General features: G+C 44.2%; 1 protein-coding gene across 2 annotated transcripts in view; it reads left to right on the forward strand.

Annotated features, from left to right (window-relative positions):
* The window catches only part of ZBTB44 (zinc finger and BTB domain containing 44), a 36,457-nt gene extending 21,623 nt beyond the window's left edge, over positions 1 to 14,834 (forward strand). Inside the window, exons 3-6 of one of the 2 annotated variants that reach the window (XM_039564850.1) lie at positions 822 to 906; positions 3,585 to 3,748; positions 7,357 to 7,657; positions 8,995 to 14,834. In XM_039564850.1, the coding sequence (XP_039420784.1) occupies positions 822 to 906; positions 3,585 to 3,748; positions 7,357 to 7,657; positions 8,995 to 9,277 (833 nt within the window). In that variant the 3' untranslated portion in view covers positions 9,278 to 14,834. The remainder of the gene's footprint in view (positions 1 to 821; positions 907 to 3,584; positions 3,749 to 7,356; positions 7,658 to 8,994) is intronic. The other variant, XM_039564851.1, reaches the window with a different exon arrangement.
* The last annotated feature ends 3,253 nt before the right edge of the window (positions 14,835 to 18,087 follow it).

The raw sequence follows: 18,087 nt of genomic DNA on the forward strand, positions 1-18,087 counted from the left end.
TACCACAGCAGCAAGAGCAGCTCGTAGCACTGTCCTGTGCTTTCCTTGTCCTCGAGGGGTAGGGAGAGAAATCTCCTTCCCCATCTGTCCTTGTATTCAGAGGGGGAGATCAGAGGCTTGACCAAACTCCCAGAGGTGATGAGAGGTGTGGCAACAGCCACATCAGTGAATTAAGGTGTGGGTTTGTTTTAGTGCTGCATTTCCATTGCATTCTGTTCCCCAAGCCCCTTGAACTACATTTGCCCCAATGCTGGTGCACTGAGCGGAGCTCTGGAGTGGTTTTGTTTATACATTTCTCTAAGAGGTATTTGCTCTCTTTTGTGTTGCATTTCTCATTTCCCAGAGGGCTCTTCCTGTCTCAGCTGCTTATTGATAAATGAAGACATTATCAATTAATATATTTATGGAAGATTTGGAACACAGAAGCCATTTAGTGTAGCAGGTTTGAACTCCTGATTGCTCAGGAAGTCTTGAAAAATTGACAAAATAGTCCCTTTAGGTGAATGTAACATTTCTGCTTTACACTGCTACTGGATGTCTTTTGAAAACTGACTGTATTTAACATTTCCATTTTCTAGGTGTACCAAATATGTGCCCTTTATTGAGTTGTCAATTTACTGGATAATCTGTGCAGAGAGAAGCTGATTTGGAACAAGTTGCTTCTGGGAGTTCTAAATTACTTTCCCAAGGCACTTTTATTATCACCCAGGAAGCAGCATCTATCAGAGATTTGGGAAAGCAAGCTTAATGTGTATTTACCTGCCCCCCAACCCTTTTGGAACAGTTATTTGCATTAAATTGCCCTTTTTTTCTTTGCCTAGGCTCAATAGATGAGGGGGTTACAGAGGGATTGCCCACACTCCAAAGCACCTCTGGCACTAACGCTCATGCAGACGATGATGATCGGTATGTACCAACCTGGTGTGCAAAGTGTTCTGCAGCAAGTGCTGTGCTGTAATTAACCTCCCCAGCCTTAATCCCACAATGTTTAGTTGTTCCTACATCTAGCTCTCTCTGTTGATCAAAGTACAATCAGTGCCTGGAGGGGCAGATGCTTTAGAGGAATGTAGGTGATGAAAGTCAGACTCTGCTTACTCGTTGCTTTTTATTTCCTATTTCCAGGCAGCACTGGTGAAGATAGTCATGTTTTTGCTGTGTCTTCATCATCGCTCCTTATTAATAAATTTTAATTAAACCTCTATGTGAAGCATGCATGCTGAAGGTGATACCCAGCCCCAAAAGCAGCAAACTGAAAACAAGGACCTAGCCCTGACTTCACCAGACCTCGCTACTGCAAGCCACAGAACAGGCAGAGCAGCTTTAAATCTCTTCTCCCAAACTTTCTGCCTGTAGCTTCTTACCAAGAGGCTGTGTGGCACTTGCTGTAAATATTTAGCAGGCTTTTGCCAAGCTGAGCTGAGTGATGTTTTAAGGGAATCCCTTAAAAGGGAAGGCTGGCAGAAAAAACCAAACTAAACCGTGTCTGTTTGGTCAAAGAGACCTTGTAGTTCTGTTAGAGCCAAGTGAGGTACCCCCACATGGCATACAGGGGTGCACACAACTGCTTGGACTTCTAGTTCTTAGTTATTCCCTCTCTAAGCACAATTTTCCAAACTGGTTTTTGCAGGGGTTTGTAAGACAAGTGGGTTTGAGGAAGAAGTGTGAACCTTTGGAAGTTATTCCAGAAACTGTGTCAAGAGAAGCTCCCTATAGAGCTAATAACCAAGAGCTGCGTTTCATAGCTCATAAAACCTTTCCCGTCATTTCCATCTAAAATCTGTCCCACTGTAGGATTAAAAAGGGAAAATAACTGCTTAGATAAGACTTTTTGGATGACATGGAAGATTTTACCTATCTGCTGACAAACCTGAGTATAAAAATAACACCCAGCACTTAAGGGTTGAATTAATAGTAGGAGCACATGTTGCAGTAGAACTAATCCAGGCTTTTACACCTATAATTCTGAAGTCAAGTGGCACACATATTTTCAGCAGTGGATTATTTCAGAAATTTCCTATAAAGCTGCAGAGCTTCAGCACAAACTGCATAGAAAACTCAAAACAAAAAATTCTTTAAACACACTGAAAATTCCCACTGAAAGATCTCTTCCATGCAGAGAAGGAAAGAATATTTACCTCCATGCCATGTGAGATCAGAAATCCTTATGGGTTTTACAGACTGAGTGATACTCAACTCCTACAGGAAACTCTTTAATCTTGTGTGTATCAAGAGATACCTTGTGCTCTCTCTCCTGATAAATTTTACAACTGGAACTTTTGCTGCTGAGAATTCTGCACTCAGAATTCAGATACCCCTTGTCTTCAAAGTTGTAGTGACATCCTTTCCTGGAGTAAAAACAGTGTAAGTGTTGATTTTAAAGAGATGATCCTAGTTCTTGCCCTCCTGTGCTGATCTGCTCTGTGGATTTTTGTACGATGTCTAAGAAGATGTATTTGTGCAAAGTCCCCAAATCCAGCATAACCCTGAAGCCAGCCCTCTGGGCTTGTGGAAGCAGAGCAGCCGAAGGATTTCCTCAGTTAGGAAAACTTTCTGACTGTGAGGAGGCATCATTGTATCTTTTCTCAGGACATTTCAGGCATTACAATTTGGTAGAGCTAAAGTTGCAATGTGCTGGCCATGGAATGAATAGTCAGGGTCAGAGCAGTTCCCTGCTGCCAGTGATGTGTGATCTTTCAGCGGGCTGTGAGCAAGCTGAAGTGACTATTTCACCAAAAACTATAGATCTTAATGCTCAGGGAAGGGAAACCCCAGGTAGGTACAAATCCTGTTGTTCCCATGTTTGTACCAGAAGATTTGTTCTTATTTCACTGTGCCCTTTAGCCAGATCCTTGCCTGAGGACTTGGATTAGAGCGCTGTAGTTCCCTTAAACAGTTTGCAGCCAGAGGCTGTGAAGGAGCAATTAGTCAGTTTTAAATAAATTACTTTGAAAGTTAAATTGTTCCTTATTGCAGTCTGTGTGCTGTTTTTTAAACATAGTGCTGGAGCTGTGCTCATGGAGTTCTTTAGATCAGAAAAAGAGCAAGTATTGATTCATTAGATTAATATTTTAAACTTAGAAATATGCAGTTATAGATACTAGTATTTGTTCAGGGAGCTTGGATTGAGATGAAAAATTAATTTGCTTTAATTTCATTTGTAAATATCACTGAAGCTGCAAAATACTCCTTTGCTTTTCATTTGCTCAGCTCTTTAAACTCTTGCTCAGGGACTGTTTAGTGATTGCAAGTCATCGATATGCTGGAGAAAATGCCCACGCCTGGAAAATAATGTTCAGTTTGCAGTTGTGCTGAGGCCTGTTGCCCAAAGAAACAGGAATCCAAGCTTATTCCCTGGGTTTGTTCAGATAGGCAGAGTCAGTGACTGTAAGACTTCAGGTGCAGATCAGACATGTCGCTACAGACCCAGAGATTTCCAGAATAAATGGAGATTCCAGCAGAATTGTGACGTGCCACTCTCTTTCTTCTTCTTTCACAAAAGTGCTCAAGGGTCAGATTTTCACGGACAAGGCTTCTTCAGTCATTTCTCTGGCTTGTTTGTAAAACAGTGCCTTTTTTCTTTGTAGTCTGGAGAACGCTCAGTATCCCTACCAACTCTACATTGCTCCTTCCACCAGCAGCACAGAGAGGCCCAGCCCAAACGGTCCCGACAGACCCTTTCAGTGTCCCACGTGCGGGGTCCGCTTCACTCGCATTCAGAACCTAAAACAACACATGCTTATCCACTCAGGTAAGAAACACCACTGCTCCCCAGAATTCCTGATCCACAGCCTCGCTGTGCAGCAACTGGAATAATGCAGGTTTTTTACTCACCTGCCAAGTGTTTGAGAGCTGATTTAGAAAGACTGGGTAGAGGTTTTTCTCACTGAATGCTTGTTTTGCTCCCTGGAGTCTGACTGATAGTTTATGCTCATGGATGATTAGCATTTGTATGGACTGAAAAAACCTGATTGCCTGGAACTCATCAGGATAAGTCATTTTCCTGAAAAAGATCTGAGATGAAATAAAGTATACTTGGCCCTTTTATGGCACTAAAGAAGTAGATTGAAATTCTTCCTCTGCCATGTTGTAATTCTCTGCTGTGTTTTAGAGGAGACTTGCAACCATAAGAAAGTATTATCTGTCTGTGTCCTTGCACTGAAGAATGTTGTATGCCTTTGGATCTCAGAATTTTTGGAGGGATTGCAGGACAACTGAGTTGGTTTGATAATCAATTTTGCTCCTGCAGATAGCACAAGCAGCCAGAGGTTTGTGTGAACGCCTCCTCTGGGCCTTGATCCCCAAATTAATTTTGATTTCTAACCAAGCATGAACTCCCTAATGTCTTTGCTATTGGTTTTTTCAAGACTTGTCAGCATTATCTGGCAATAGCATTGACATTTGAGGGAATAAAGGGAATATTGAAGGGTTATTGCACTTGGGCACTAAGCCTCGTGTTTTAGCATCTCCTGGTTTGAGTCTGACTCTTACCTGCACACAGAGGCTGTACCATTCTGGGACAGAGCAGCCACAACTGACAAGGTCTATTTTTTTCACTGTCAGCAATTATTTGTCGAATCCTTTCAAACAAAATAAAAATACGTGTTTAATACTTTAAAAAGCAAATTCTGTGGGCATATCAGGTGTGAAATGAGCCCAAGCCCGTTGTTAAAATCTGACAGCAAAGCATCCCTGGCCAACCTGTCAGCTGGCAACCCCTCGGTAAAGTTGGGAGAGATTTGAATAGCTGGTTTAGAATAATTACCACGCAAAAAAAACCTCTCAAAGCTTGTAAATGTTGAAAGTGTTTTCACGTGAGCAAAATGGCTAAAGACATTTCCCTCAAACTACCAGAGGAAATAGATGCCCTTGGGCAGTAGGAAAGCATGAAAAGTTTGAGCTCCACCAGACCATATTCCAGTTTATTAACTTGTTTTCAAATGCTTAACAGGGCATTTCAGTGTAACCTTAACTACAGCTTTCTCTGTCTAAAAGCCCTCAATTAAAAGTTCACCTCCTGCTTTGAAAGTAAGGAAAGCAGAGTGAAAGACTGGGGGAATTAACAGCCAGGGCTGATGCACATTCAGCCTTTTGAAAAAATCTTTTCTATTCCTTGACAGCCCTATTATGAATAGAGCTCTATATTCCAGATTCTTAGCCTCATGTTTGGATTTTCCCACTTCCTGGAGTTCAGACTTTTTATTAAATCAGAAGGTTTTGGTGACTCAGACTTTTATGTTGTAATAGTTCTGTTGGTGTCATTACACACTCAGCCACTGCAACATGTTACAGAGCTCATATGGTTTTGGGTAAGAAATGAAAAATGAGCTAGGAACTGAATTTCTGAATTAATACAAGAAAAAAATGAGAGGCATGAAGCTAAACTGTCTGAGAGAGCTGTCTGTCATGCAAAGTTGCCAAAAATTCTTGTATCGTGTATTGGTTTTGCTTGGCCTGGTTTTTGGTAGTGGGGGGGCACAGAGGTGGCCCTTTGAGAACCTCTTGGAAGTTTCCACCATGTCCAACAGACCCAATCTCTGATGGCTCTGAAGATGGACATGCTGCTGGCCAAACCTGGGCCAATGAAAGAGGCTGGTAATGTCTCTGTGACGACGTGTTTAAGAAGAAATTCAAAACAAAGTCACAAGGTTTTGCTTCTAGTCAAAGGGGAGGAGGTCAGAACATGTGAGGGAAAACAACAGGGAGACACCAAGGGCAGTGGAGAAGGAGGGGGAGGAGGTGCTCCAGGAGCCAGAGCCGAGATTCCTCTGCAGGCCGTGGTGAGACCATGGGGGAGCAGCTGTGCCCCTGCAGCCCCTGGGGATCCACGGGGGATGCAGAGATCCACCCGCAGCCCCTGGGGATCCACGGGGGATGCAGAGATCCACCCGCAGCCCCTGGGGATCCACGGGGGATGCAGAGATCCACCCGCAGCCCCTGGGGATCCACGGGGGATGAGAGATCCACCTGCAGCCCTTGGGGATCCACGGGGGATGAGAGATCCACCCGCAGCCCCTGGGGATCCACGGGGGATGCAGAGATCCACCCGCAGCCCCTGGGGATCCACGGGGGATGCAGAGATCCACCCGCAGCCCCTGGGGATCCACGGGGGATGCAGAGATCCACCCGCAGCCCCTGGGGATCCACGGGGGATGAGAGATCCACCCGCAGCCCCTGGGGGAAGTGCCCGTGCCAGAGCGGGTGGATGCCTGCAGGAGGCTGTGATCCAGTGGGAGACCCATGGAGAGGGCCCCTGCTCCCAGGCTGGAGCAGCCTGGCCTTGGAGCACTGCACCCCGTGGAAGAGAGAGCCACAGTGCAGCAGTTTTGGGGGGCTGTGTGCCCGTGGGAGGGGCTCAGGCTGCAGCAGGGGTGGTGTGGCTGCGCTCCTGAGAGTGGGCCCACGTCGGAGAGGTTCGTGGAGAACTGTCTCCCGTGGGAGGGACCCCATGGCCTCACAGGGGAAGGACTCCGCTCCTGGAGCAGTAGAAGAAAATCATGATGATGGACTGACCAAACCCCCATGCCCTGTGCTGTCTCTGGGAAGGAGGGAGGGGCTGGGGGGAAAAGGTGTTTTTAGGGCTTATTTTATTTCTCATTGTCCTCCTCTGATTCTGTTAGCAATAAATTCACTTTGTAACTTTAAGTTAAGCCTGTTTTGCCCTTGGAGTGTTTCTCCTGGTTCTTATCTCAATTAATGAAGCCTGCGTTAATTTTTTTCCTTCTCTCCTCTGCCCAGCTGTGGCAGGGGAGGATGAGCAAGTGACTCTCGTGGGTGCCTGGCATCGGGCCAGTGTCAAACCACGACATGTAGCAAGGTTCCCACGCAATATAAAGGCTCCCACTGCTCCCTTTTATCACCATTCCTGCTGCATTACAGGGGCATCCGTGTGCACACAGTCCCCCTGCCAGAACACTTCTCTGAGGCCAAAGGCAGCCAGAAAAAAACATTGCAATTAAGGGTAGGCTGATAATTGCATTGTTGGGAACCAGTCTGGCACAAGAATCTCCCGAGATCAAAGGAGTTCAAAGGCATTGGAGATGACTGCAGCATCAGGTCCTTGTTGCCTGTGCCTCGGGATCTTAACCATGCTTTAATCCATGGGGGCTTGTGTTCAGTTCAAACCGTGGGGAAGGAGCCTCGGGACAGGTCACAGCGATGAGATTTGCTGGAGGTTGTTACTGAGGGAGTGCAGCTCCGCTTTAATTGTTTTAAAGTTAACCAGAGAATCTCTTCCTCAAACAGGGCTTTGCTGTGACCAGCTACAGCTGCTGTCCCTGTGCTGTAGCACTCGGGGAGGATTTTGCCCGTGGCTCGTGGTTACAAAAGGTGAACGTGTTTGCGCTCTCTCTTCCACAGGCATTAAACCATTTCAGTGTGACCGCTGTGGGAAAAAGTTCACCCGAGCTTACTCGCTCAAGATGCATCGCCTGAAGCACGAAGGTAAACGCTGTTTCCGGTGCCAGATATGTAGTGCCACTTTCACTTCCTTCGGGGAATATAAACACCACATGCGCGTTTCCCGGCACATTATCCGCAAGCCTCGGATTTACGAGTGCAAAACATGTGGCGCCATGTTCACCAACTCTGGAAATTTAATCGTTCACCTGAGGAGCTTGAACCATGAAGCGTCAGAGCTAGCAAACTACTTCCAGAGCAGGTGAGGTGCACAGCAAAAACCTAACAGGGAAACTTGCTTTTTTTTTTTTTTGCCTTTTTTTCTTCTTTTTTTTTTTTTTTCTTAGATCATCATTTCCTGCTTTCAGGGCAGCCTGCTGTGCCTCTCATCAGGCTGCCAGCTAATTCCAGTCAGATTGATTCCTGCTCCACTCTCTGTTGTATCTGATCTGTCTTACAGCACGGGAGCTATATAGGAAGCCACTGAAGAATTCAGTGATATGCAGAGGCTGGTTCTGGGTTACTTAATTTCTCTTTTCAGTAGTATCTATGGCCAAGCTAATGGTGGGAAGCCATAGTGTTCTATACTACAGTATCTGTGATTTGATATTGATTTGCTATTCAAAATCTTGTACGTAGCCTGTTCACTTTCATAGGGCACAGACTTCCTTTTAAGTGCTTGCTTAACACTGTGGAAAGATTGCATGACTCCAAACCTTCTCCTTTTTCCTTTTCTAGATAACATTACTAAGTGATTAGACTAATAGGTTTGGAAATAGTAAGGGCCACTTGGACATTTTTTATCAGGGCACAAAAGACTTGGCATATCTCACAATTCCTTCAGTCTGATTTGACAAACACGAGGTTTAGCAGAGCTGACTGTGAGTTTGGGTTGGAGCAGTGAATGCTGCTGTCATTTAAGGATTTCTTTTAACTGACACATTGCCAGGTGGAACCAAAGCATACAAAAGTGCATATATGTGATAGATGTATATACTTGTCTCAAGTACAAACTTCATGTCTGGTGCTGAAAACTTGCAAAGAAATTTATTTTCATTATGTCCTCATGCTCTGAAAATACAACTGGAGCATTTGATAGGTTTTCTTTGGATCCACTCAGCCCTCAGCTGTTAGGAGTACATAGCAGAAGGGTTGTCCAGAAAGGATTAAAAGGAAGTCCTGCTGCTGCTCTGGGGGATATTGTACCTCAGACATGGGAAGGGCCACATTTTGCCAGTGCTAAACTCATTTTTTGTCTCTATTTTTAAAGCTTGAGTGCTCCCTTTTTTACAATGAGGTTTTCAGTGCCAAATGTGTTCCAGACATTAACTTTCATTCTCATCAAGGTGATACAATCTAATAATAAGAAGTTGCTGTGTAGGAAATACAGATGTGAAATAGATGCCATTGAATAAATTCTCTGCGTGGAAATGAGAACCAGGTTATGGTGCTTAGTGGAGTGTGTCACTGCCACAGTCTTGGGCAATGTGAAATGAGTACCTTTGTTCTCTGTGCAATGCCGTGTGTAGTTTATGTGATGTAGCTGATACCATGGTGTGAGAAATGACATTTCTCTTCTGTCCTTTACCCCTCTTCTAGTGACTTCCTAGTACCGGACTACTTAAACCAGGAACAAGAGGAGACCCTCGGGCAGTATGAGCTAGGGGAGCATGGCTTTGAAAACAACTCTTCTGTCCAAATGCCTGTCATTTCACAGGTGTCGTCAACTCAGAATTGTGAAAGCACTTTCCCCTTGGGGTCTCTGGGTGGGTTGGCAGAGAAGGAAGAAGATGTGCCAGAGCAGCCAAAGACTAACGCCACTGCTGAGGGAGCCGCGGGTGACCCTCCGAAACCGGAGCTGTCATCTATTACTATCGAATAATTCATGGTTTGGTTTAATTTTTGTTCTTTGGGAAGTGCCTGTGTTTGGTCCTGTACATTTTAATTTAATTTTTGTAAACAAAAAGTGGGGATATTTTCCCCTTATTACTTTGTAAGCTACGCTTTAAACTGAAAACTGCGACAGATGTTACATTATTTTTCATGACTGAATGATCACTTCTGTGAAAATATTTAAGACTGATTGCACAAAAAAAGATCGTGTCAGAACATCATGGAAGCTGTGATATACTTCTAAAGAAGAACAACTGATTCAGATCACTTTATTCCTTCTTCCACAGTTAGAGCAGCTCATTAAGTTTCTCTTGCTTCTGCAGGCCCTCTGGTTAAGGGAAAGAAATCAGAGGAAACCTTTTTCAATGATAAACAAAAGGATGCATTAGAGATCATGATTGAACAGTTGTGACTAGTTTTCAGTGGATACTTTAATCTTCTGCATAAAGAAGTGACACTTCTTATATGTGCCTGCTGTTTTTCAAAGCGCTTACTGTGCCCGCGTGCTTGGAAATGGTGAGTGGTTTTGAAAGGAACAGTCACTTCTTCAAAACACATGATCCCTGTCCATCCCAGATGAATGCCAGGTATTCCTACTTCTTCTATTCCAGTCCTTTTAGAAACTGCTTGATCAAATAGCCTAAACAGATCTGCCCAGCTAAGGTTAGACATGGAAAGTCTAAAGGTGCACCAGGAATTGGGAATGATGGAAAAGTGTATAGCCATGCAAGCCTGACAAATACCTGCTGACTGCATCTGTCTGTAGATGGGGAACCACAAAGGAAAATGAAGGTTTTCCTAAACTGAAATTCTTAAACCATGGCCAGATTATGTTCATGGGAGGGACTTGCATTACAGCAGGTCAGGTGGGGCTGGTATTTGTGAAAATTAAGACCACGCTAGAAAATTCGCGGAGAACTATCTCCCATGGTAAGGATCCCACGGCACAGCAGAAGAAAGAAACTCTTTTCCCTAAGTACTGAAGAAAGATTTCTAGGAAATGAAAGACTGACCAAAAACCCCATGTTTTGTCTCCTTGTGCAGTCGGTGGGAAAGAAGGAGGGGCTGGGAAGAAAGTACGTCATTTTAGTTCATGGGGTTTAGTCTTTTAAGGATAAGCTATTCTAGTTTGGAAGCAATGGTTCTCTTTATCTCTGGAAGCAATGGTCTTCCCTCTCTGTTCGAGTTCCTCACTAGGTTACAGCTTTCCAGCATCCACTCGCTCAAGTGTGGGCACTTTTCCTCACGGGCTGCGAGTGGATCTCTGCATCCCCCCATGCACTTTATGAATTACAGGGAAACAATTTGTTGTACCATAGTCCTCACCACGGCTTGCAGAGGAATCTCAGCTCCAACGCTCAAAGCACTTCTTCCCCCTCCCTCTTTTCACCGACCTCGGTGCTGCCATGTTGGGTCTCTTCATGTGTCTTTTCTCTGACTCGGGAGAGGCTTGGTGTCCGTAGGTTCATTTGTTCTCAAGTTCTATCAGCTGAAAAGTTTTTATAGAGTTCTACAACACCGAGAGGGTGATGCTGTCCGGGCTCTGCACTGCGGAGCTGCTCGCCATGCCCCTCGCCACTGGCCACGTGGTCCCTGCCAGCACCGCACGAGCCACACCGGCCGCCGGCTCCAAACCGCCTCAGCCGCGTGGGCGCTCACGGCACCGGCATGGGTGGCACAGCCCCGGCTGCCACGCCAGGAAAGGGCCTGGCCGCTGCACCAGGAGGGGCCCTGGCAGCTCCCTTGGTGGGGAGGATGAAAGAGTTTCCCACACTTTTTTCTTTCTTAAATATGTCAGCACAGAGGCGTTTCCAACTGCTCTGATGGAGCTAGCAACCTGCCCATCGTCAGAGCCTGCCACTGCTGGCTCTGTGCCAGGCACAGTAGAAGCTTCGAGCAGCTTCTCCTGCCCACTAAAAAACTAGACTGCTTTTAAACTAACACAAACCTAAATTAGGAAGTATATTAGGAGATTTGTGATTTTTCTTACAGCTTCTGAAGTTAACTCAGTGTTTGGTGCCAAATGCCCATGGCCTACAGATGATGTGCTGAGTGAGTAGGTATTGCTTGATCTCAGTATTCCAAAGGCATGATATATTCCCTTAGTTTTGAGTCTTGTTTTTTGTAAATTTGTTGTTTTCTGATCAGATTTGTTTTATGCAAACATGAGGGGGAAATGAAACCAATAGAGAAAGGTTGCTCCTGAAGAAACAGAAGACACAAAAGTCGTATTATATTGCACATCAATTTGTATTCAGTCAGCCTAGGCAGCCCTGATACTCCCTGGCTCTGAGTTCTTTCTATTAATAGCCAACTTTTGTAAGGAAAAGAGTTTATTGACCTTTGGAAAGAGTTTAAAGTGTTTCAGTGACTTAAGCAACTTTTCTTTTTTTAGGTAAAACCCACATATTTTAGTTAAATAGAGTGAAAACAGTTGGGATTTAAGTACTTTCCAAGTTGCTGGAATGAGGTTTCTCCACCAGATCCAAAGGGTGTTTTAGAAACATGCTGCAAAGTTCTGTGCTGCAATTCAGTCTTGTATATCTACCTTTGTGAGGCTTCTTAAAAGGGCTTGAAGGAGAAATGCTTTTTCTGGGCTGCTGTACTGTGAAATAGCCCAGTGCCTGTTGATGAGCTGAATTTAAAGACCATTTCTCTTCCACTTCTGATTTCTCCAACTGAGAAGCCAGTGAGACAAGACAATGCCTTTTGCTGAGCTTTATCCTGAATTAGAGGGCTACAACACTGAACTCAAAGACAGCATTTTCTTTTTTCCTGACGTGTTATGCAGGTAAATGAGAGTCCTTTGTGATTCGTGTTCTGAAAAGTGCTTCACCCACAACCACGTTTCCTGACTGCAGAGATGTAATAATCAAAGGTGGTCAGGTATAGGGTGGTGGACATAATTTGATCATTAGAATCTGATCATTGTCATCCCTTAAGTATTTTCCTAAAGAGTTCATCTGTGAGAAGGTGCAAATACTCAATAGACATATCTGGATATTGGATTTTTAAGACTTAAAATTTTGAGTCGGAAGGCAAATTGCTTTCAGAATACCAAAGAGAAGGGGGAAAGTTACAAAGACTTTATAGCTCTGATCTGTTCTTCCTTGAAAAGAAGTAAAGATCATTAACACCAAGGTACAAGACAAGGCCTGGGGTTCATTATTCATTGCATTGTGCGTTACACATTATCTTTTCAACCTCCTGATCTCTGGGTAACATCTTAATTTAGTTCTCACTTTTCAATCTGGTTCAACTGGAGGAACAGTAGAGTTCTTGGAGGATTTTGGTTGGTTGGTTGGTCTAGGGTTGAGTTTACTTGTTAATTTTCCTGTCTGTAATTGTTTCTCGTTAATATCTCTTTTCTCCATAGAAATTAATATAGTTTAAATGCAAATACCATTTTATTTCTCCTCTCCAACTTGTTGGAAATGTTCAGTTCTTTGAAATGCTGGTGTTCTTCACAAGAGAAATGTAAAAACACAGGCATCTTAAAACAATTTATGTTGTTAATGTGCTTGGATTCCAAATAAAGCAAGAGAGATAAATAGAAAAAACTTGCCTTAAACTACACTTGGGATTAAACCTAAAACAAAAATTTCTTTCAGTACATTAGTAGAGGGTTTTGAATTCTGGAATGCATTTTCTCATTTCTTCTCCCTGCCCCCCCAATCCATTTTTTAGTATGCATTTCTATTTCTGCTTGACAAGAGTCAAGGTTGATCTGGTTCAGCCCTCATGCTCAAAGCAGAGTCAGCCACAAGTGGTGTTTCCCACAGCTGGAGTTCAGTTGTCAGGCTCGCAGAGACCACGGTCAAGTCTCTCATACTGAGAGATCAGTAGACTCGGTTATTGAAAAAGGTTCTGGGTTCACAAGGATTCTGAGTCTAAAAGGTGTGAATTTAAACTTTTTAAAAAAGTAATAGCTGCCAATGCAGTCAAGTATATTTTATAAGACTATGATCCCTATATGTCCCCTGCGGGATGAAATTTTATTGTTTTTAAGCTAGGGTTTAAAGTTTTTATATGAGGGCTTCAGTCGCTTCTTGGTTGCTGGTTCCACCCTGCAGCCCAGGGTGTGGGAGCGCTGAGATGAGTGCTGGTCTCTCTCTGAGAGAAACCAGGAAGCATTTTATATGCAAATCCAACGGGAGCTTTGTGCACCCTGCAGGGATGAGAGAATTCAGATGGAGGAGCACCTGCTGCTCCTACATCCATTGCAACTTCCACACCATCAGAATATGGAAAACAGCTAATTTTCATTCAGGCCGGTTACATTCGAGTTTTGCTCACAAGGTGAAATCCAGTTTTGGAGGGTTCTCATCTCCAACTCTAGACATAATAAATCCCATAGCATCGTGATGGCAGGTAAGAGGGTTCAAGGCCAGACAGTACCTCAGCCACATCAGAGGTACATGGTAAATAGAGTGGGTTCCGAGTGTTGAGGAAATGTACCATAAAAGAAACAAATGTGAATTTTTTTAGTGCAACAGTACTTACTGCTCCGGGTTTTTGTTCACTCCGTGTGTGCTAGCGCAGTAACTCCGTGTCCCACAGGTCTCAGCTACAAATCTGATTGCACTAAAAAAAAAGTGGAATCTGGTGCTGCCAGCCTGTGTGGCAACTGTACCTACAGTCTTCCTGAGGGTTGCTGAAGTCACCAGAAGAGTGATTTTGTTTCACCATTCATTTAGCTGATGCATGCTTTTGATATTCTGACCTGTAACCCTGGCTACACCGAGTCCTTGGACAGCTTCCTTGCTCTGTTCCTGCAGTGCCTTCACTCGAGGTGCTGCCCTGTGGTGAAACCCCGAAGAGGGAAAAGCGGAAGCTGGAGGAAAAAAATGTGAATTAAATTATTGTTGGGCTTCTTTGTGCATTTTTGTAACAGTGAAACCCCCTTAACTGTGCCAGTCTCCAGTCACCAGCCGTATATCCAGTCATCATCTCATCCCCAGTACAGCTTCTCTTGTTGATGCTGGCCACAGCTAGATTACTTGGCATGTTTATTGACCTAACAGAATTGGTTTTGGGGTTTGGTTTTGTTTTTTAATGTATACGATGTTTAAATACACTTCACATTTTATATACTATCTGGCTATTAGTATTTTTCAGGAACCATAGTTCTTGGTGGCTATATATATTTTTGTGACTTTTTTTGTAAACTAAGTGCCGTTTCAACGTTACAATCATTTTTAGAGTTATTGTAATCAATGTGAATATCATGTTTTTTCAAATCTGTTCTGAGCCTGTAGTGTTTGCTTTGTGATCATACGTGTAATGTATATATTCTGTATAGTTACATTGTATTGAAATACTAGCTTGTTTGATATAAGAAAAGTATGTATTGGGTACCTTTTTGCTAGCCTGGTTGTTTAATCTTTAAAAAAAAAAGTTCCAAAATACAAAAAAAAAAAAAGTCTCCAAACTGGTCCCATTATAGGTCAAAATTAAGGGGGGAGAAAAAACTAGTTTTGAGTGTCTTTGGATAGAAACATGAAGCTAAGATTTTTCATTAAAATATTAATGTTTTATGGAGTATATCTTTGCTTTGTGTCGTTATTGAACTCTGCCACAGTTTGTCTTGCAGTACAACTGAGTAACTTGGACCTTCAGTAAGAAGGTGCAGCTCTGTCCCTTGAGCTACAGTCTCTTATACCTTCTGCTTATAATGAGTCCCAAAATAGCTGATATGAGGAGAACTCACTGGTGCTAAAGCTGTCACTGGGAGAAAGGTAGTTTAAAACAAAATTAACATTAATAAATGGTTACATGAGTGAAGAGTATTAAGAATAAAGTACACATTTTTGTTTCATTTTCTGTTGCATGTTACGTTGCCTTCTGTTCATGTTCTCTTTAGACCTCATTCTGCAAATGTGGTGGGGCCAACTTCCCATGGGGTGATGTTGATGGAAAGCCGAGGGGGAGCGTAATCAAATTAGCCAGAGCAGAAGATGTGTACAGAGGACAGCAGACAGTCACTGTAGTGGCAGCTGTGAGCTTCAAACCAGTCGTGAAACAGCCCAGAGTCATGGGACCTCAAATCCATCTCTGCTGTTTCTACAGCTCTTGCAATTAAAATCATTTTCCTCCTACAGACCCACCTGTCTGAGTAAGCTGGAGTCCCAGCTGGATCAACACATAACTTAGGGAAATGGGAGGTTTGTACCTGCTTGGCTGAAGTGGTGACTCTGCCCTGTACCAGCTGAATAACAAGCAGGCTAGAGTGATCAATACCCCAGCTGCCAAACTGCGTTCAGGGTCTGACACAGGAGTGAGAAGCAAAATGGAAAAGCTCTCCCTGGTGCAGAGTAGTTGGCCATGATGGACCTTGGGTAGGGGTTGAGAGTTTCTTAATCCCAAGTTCTCATTTTCCTGAGGACCATGCGTAGGGACAAGTGTCTTAACCAAGAGCATAATTGGAAGAGGGAGTTTATCTGGTCAGGGCTCTGGAGAGGATGCAGTGTGAGAGATAAAGGTCTCCCATAAAAGCAAAAATTTTGGCTCTTTGAAGCCAGCCTCCATTTGGAGTCTGCAGTGATGCTCAGCCGAGTGTCCCAAAGTGGCTGACTGTAAATGCACACACAGCACCCCAGAGCTGAGCAGGGCACCCCCTGCATGGATGGTGGGGCTGTAAAGGCACACACAGCACCCCAGAGCTGAGCAGGGCACCCCCTGCATGGATGGTGGGGCTGTAAAGGCACACACAGCACCCCAGAGCTGAGAAGGGCAGACCTTGAATGGGTGGCGAGGCCTGGGCTGGTGACTGGAGCAGGTTTTTCCAAAGCACGACCTTAGGTTTAGTGTGAAACGTCTTTTAGCCATCCTTAACAAAGCAAGGGCACACTATTGAAGCTTTCTGTGTGGCTTCCTTAGAGCTTTAAGCATTTTATTCCTGACGGTAATGAAGGACTGTTTCGTTTGCATAGAGGAGAGCATCTGAGCTGGGACCAAACTCAGCTACCGAGAATGTGGCAGAGCCGGGATGAGAGTTCCCCCAGGGCTGATTGCACCATTCCTACCTGGGTGATATCCCAAGGAAAATGAAGCTGCTGAGAGAAACCTGGCTTGGATTATGCATGAAGTGCTTTCCACAAGCTGCATCTCCAGAGTACCAAGGTAACATCGCCACTGTAAGAGCCCAGATTGCTGTGAGACCCCAGGGCAAGTGTGTCCATGGTAGAGCCTTCCTTACAGCCCAGAGATTTGGGGTGCAGTCACTGTGCAGTTTGGGATCTGTTAACAGTTTCTCAGAGCACACAAGCATGCTTGAATAGCAGATTTACTGATAGTAGCCCTGATTTCCTCAGCTGCCTTTCACAAATCCTTGAGAAATAGGCCACAAACACCCAGAGTGAGATCTGTGTGTTTGAAAACCACTCTAAGGGCTTGAGTTAATTGCCTCTGAGCACGAGTTGCCTTTGTCTCGGTCACAAGGTCTCAGGTGAAGATAAGAGAGCAACTCACAGGGTATCTATTTGTGTATCTCACTTGAACTTTTACTGTCACTGTTGGAAGTTTGAACTCTTCTATCCAAATTATAAAGTTAATTAATTCAACGTAGCTGTGTGTTAATGTGAGTGGCTGTGCCCTGACTTTGACACACACCCCCCTCTCATTTCAAACACTACTGGATTCCTGTGGGAGTGTCTTTAGGAATGCATGCACTGCATCTGGGTGAACTGCATTCCCAGTCTCCCATATGCCTCCCTAGGTGCTTGAAATCTGTGTTTTGTAAAGCTCCCATCATTCAGAAGGTAGCAGCTTTTTCCCACAGAGCACTGCCTGTTCCCCTGAACACGCACACGCAATCCCTGGGTGCTCATTCAGAAGGAATTTTGAACAACGACCATATGAGAACATCACTTGACCAGCTCTGTCCTTGCTGCTTCCCCGCAGGAGCAGCTGGTACTGCTGTCTCTTGGTTAATTCTCAGATGAGATGGGTTACAAGCTTAGACCTCCAGCAAGAGCCTTGCTTCTCTCTGCGTTAGCCCTGACAAGCTTCTCTTGAGTTTGGAGTGGAAAGGAGAGGTGTGGTTTCCTGCCATCCCATGCCCATCTCTAAACAAGCTTCTCCTCCCCAGGGAGGCAGGACTTACGGACAAGATCCTGGAAGGAAGCAGATACATTTTGTGGTCTTGAAGGGTTTTCTACTTTTTTTTTTAGGAGGGAGTGAGCGTTGATGGTACTTCAGTATATTTTTCTCTTTAGTTTTTTCTGTTTGTATAGTCTGACATTGTCTAGACTTTTCTAAGAAAAAGCAGTGTCAGCTACAAACAAGTTGCCTTTAAGTGTGAAGGAACATCGAATAAGTATTGGGTAGAATTCACTTATGTCAAAATAAAGCCCTTAATTATTTGTTGGCTTGAAGCATTTCTGTCTGCAGTGTAGAATGGCTTTCAAACTACCTTGGGCCCAAGAGATCTGTGAGTATGGCCCTGACATTTGTGCCTCTAGAAAGACAGAAAACTAATGGCAAAATGAGAAAACAAGTGGTAAAATGGGTCATTTTGATGCTCTGGGGGCAGGGAGAAGTCTCCCTCCCAGGTGAGCACACCCCTGGGTCAAAGGGATAATCAGGAGTGCTCAAGAGGAGCAAGGACACCGTGAGGAGTTTGGAGGAGCTGACTCTCAATTCCAGGATCATTTTTGTGTGTTTGAGTGAAGGGACACACACAAGGAGAAATGATCCCACAGGGTTTGATGCTCCATCATTGCAGGGAAACAGTCCACTGGTTTTGGAAGAACAAGGTAAATTACAATCCCAGCCACTGAAGCATTTAAATAGTCTGCC

This window comes from Corvus cornix, chromosome 24, assembly GCF_000738735.6.
Source record: "Corvus cornix cornix isolate S_Up_H32 chromosome 24, ASM73873v5, whole genome shotgun sequence".
Taxonomy (NCBI): domain Eukaryota; kingdom Metazoa; phylum Chordata; class Aves; order Passeriformes; family Corvidae; genus Corvus; species Corvus cornix.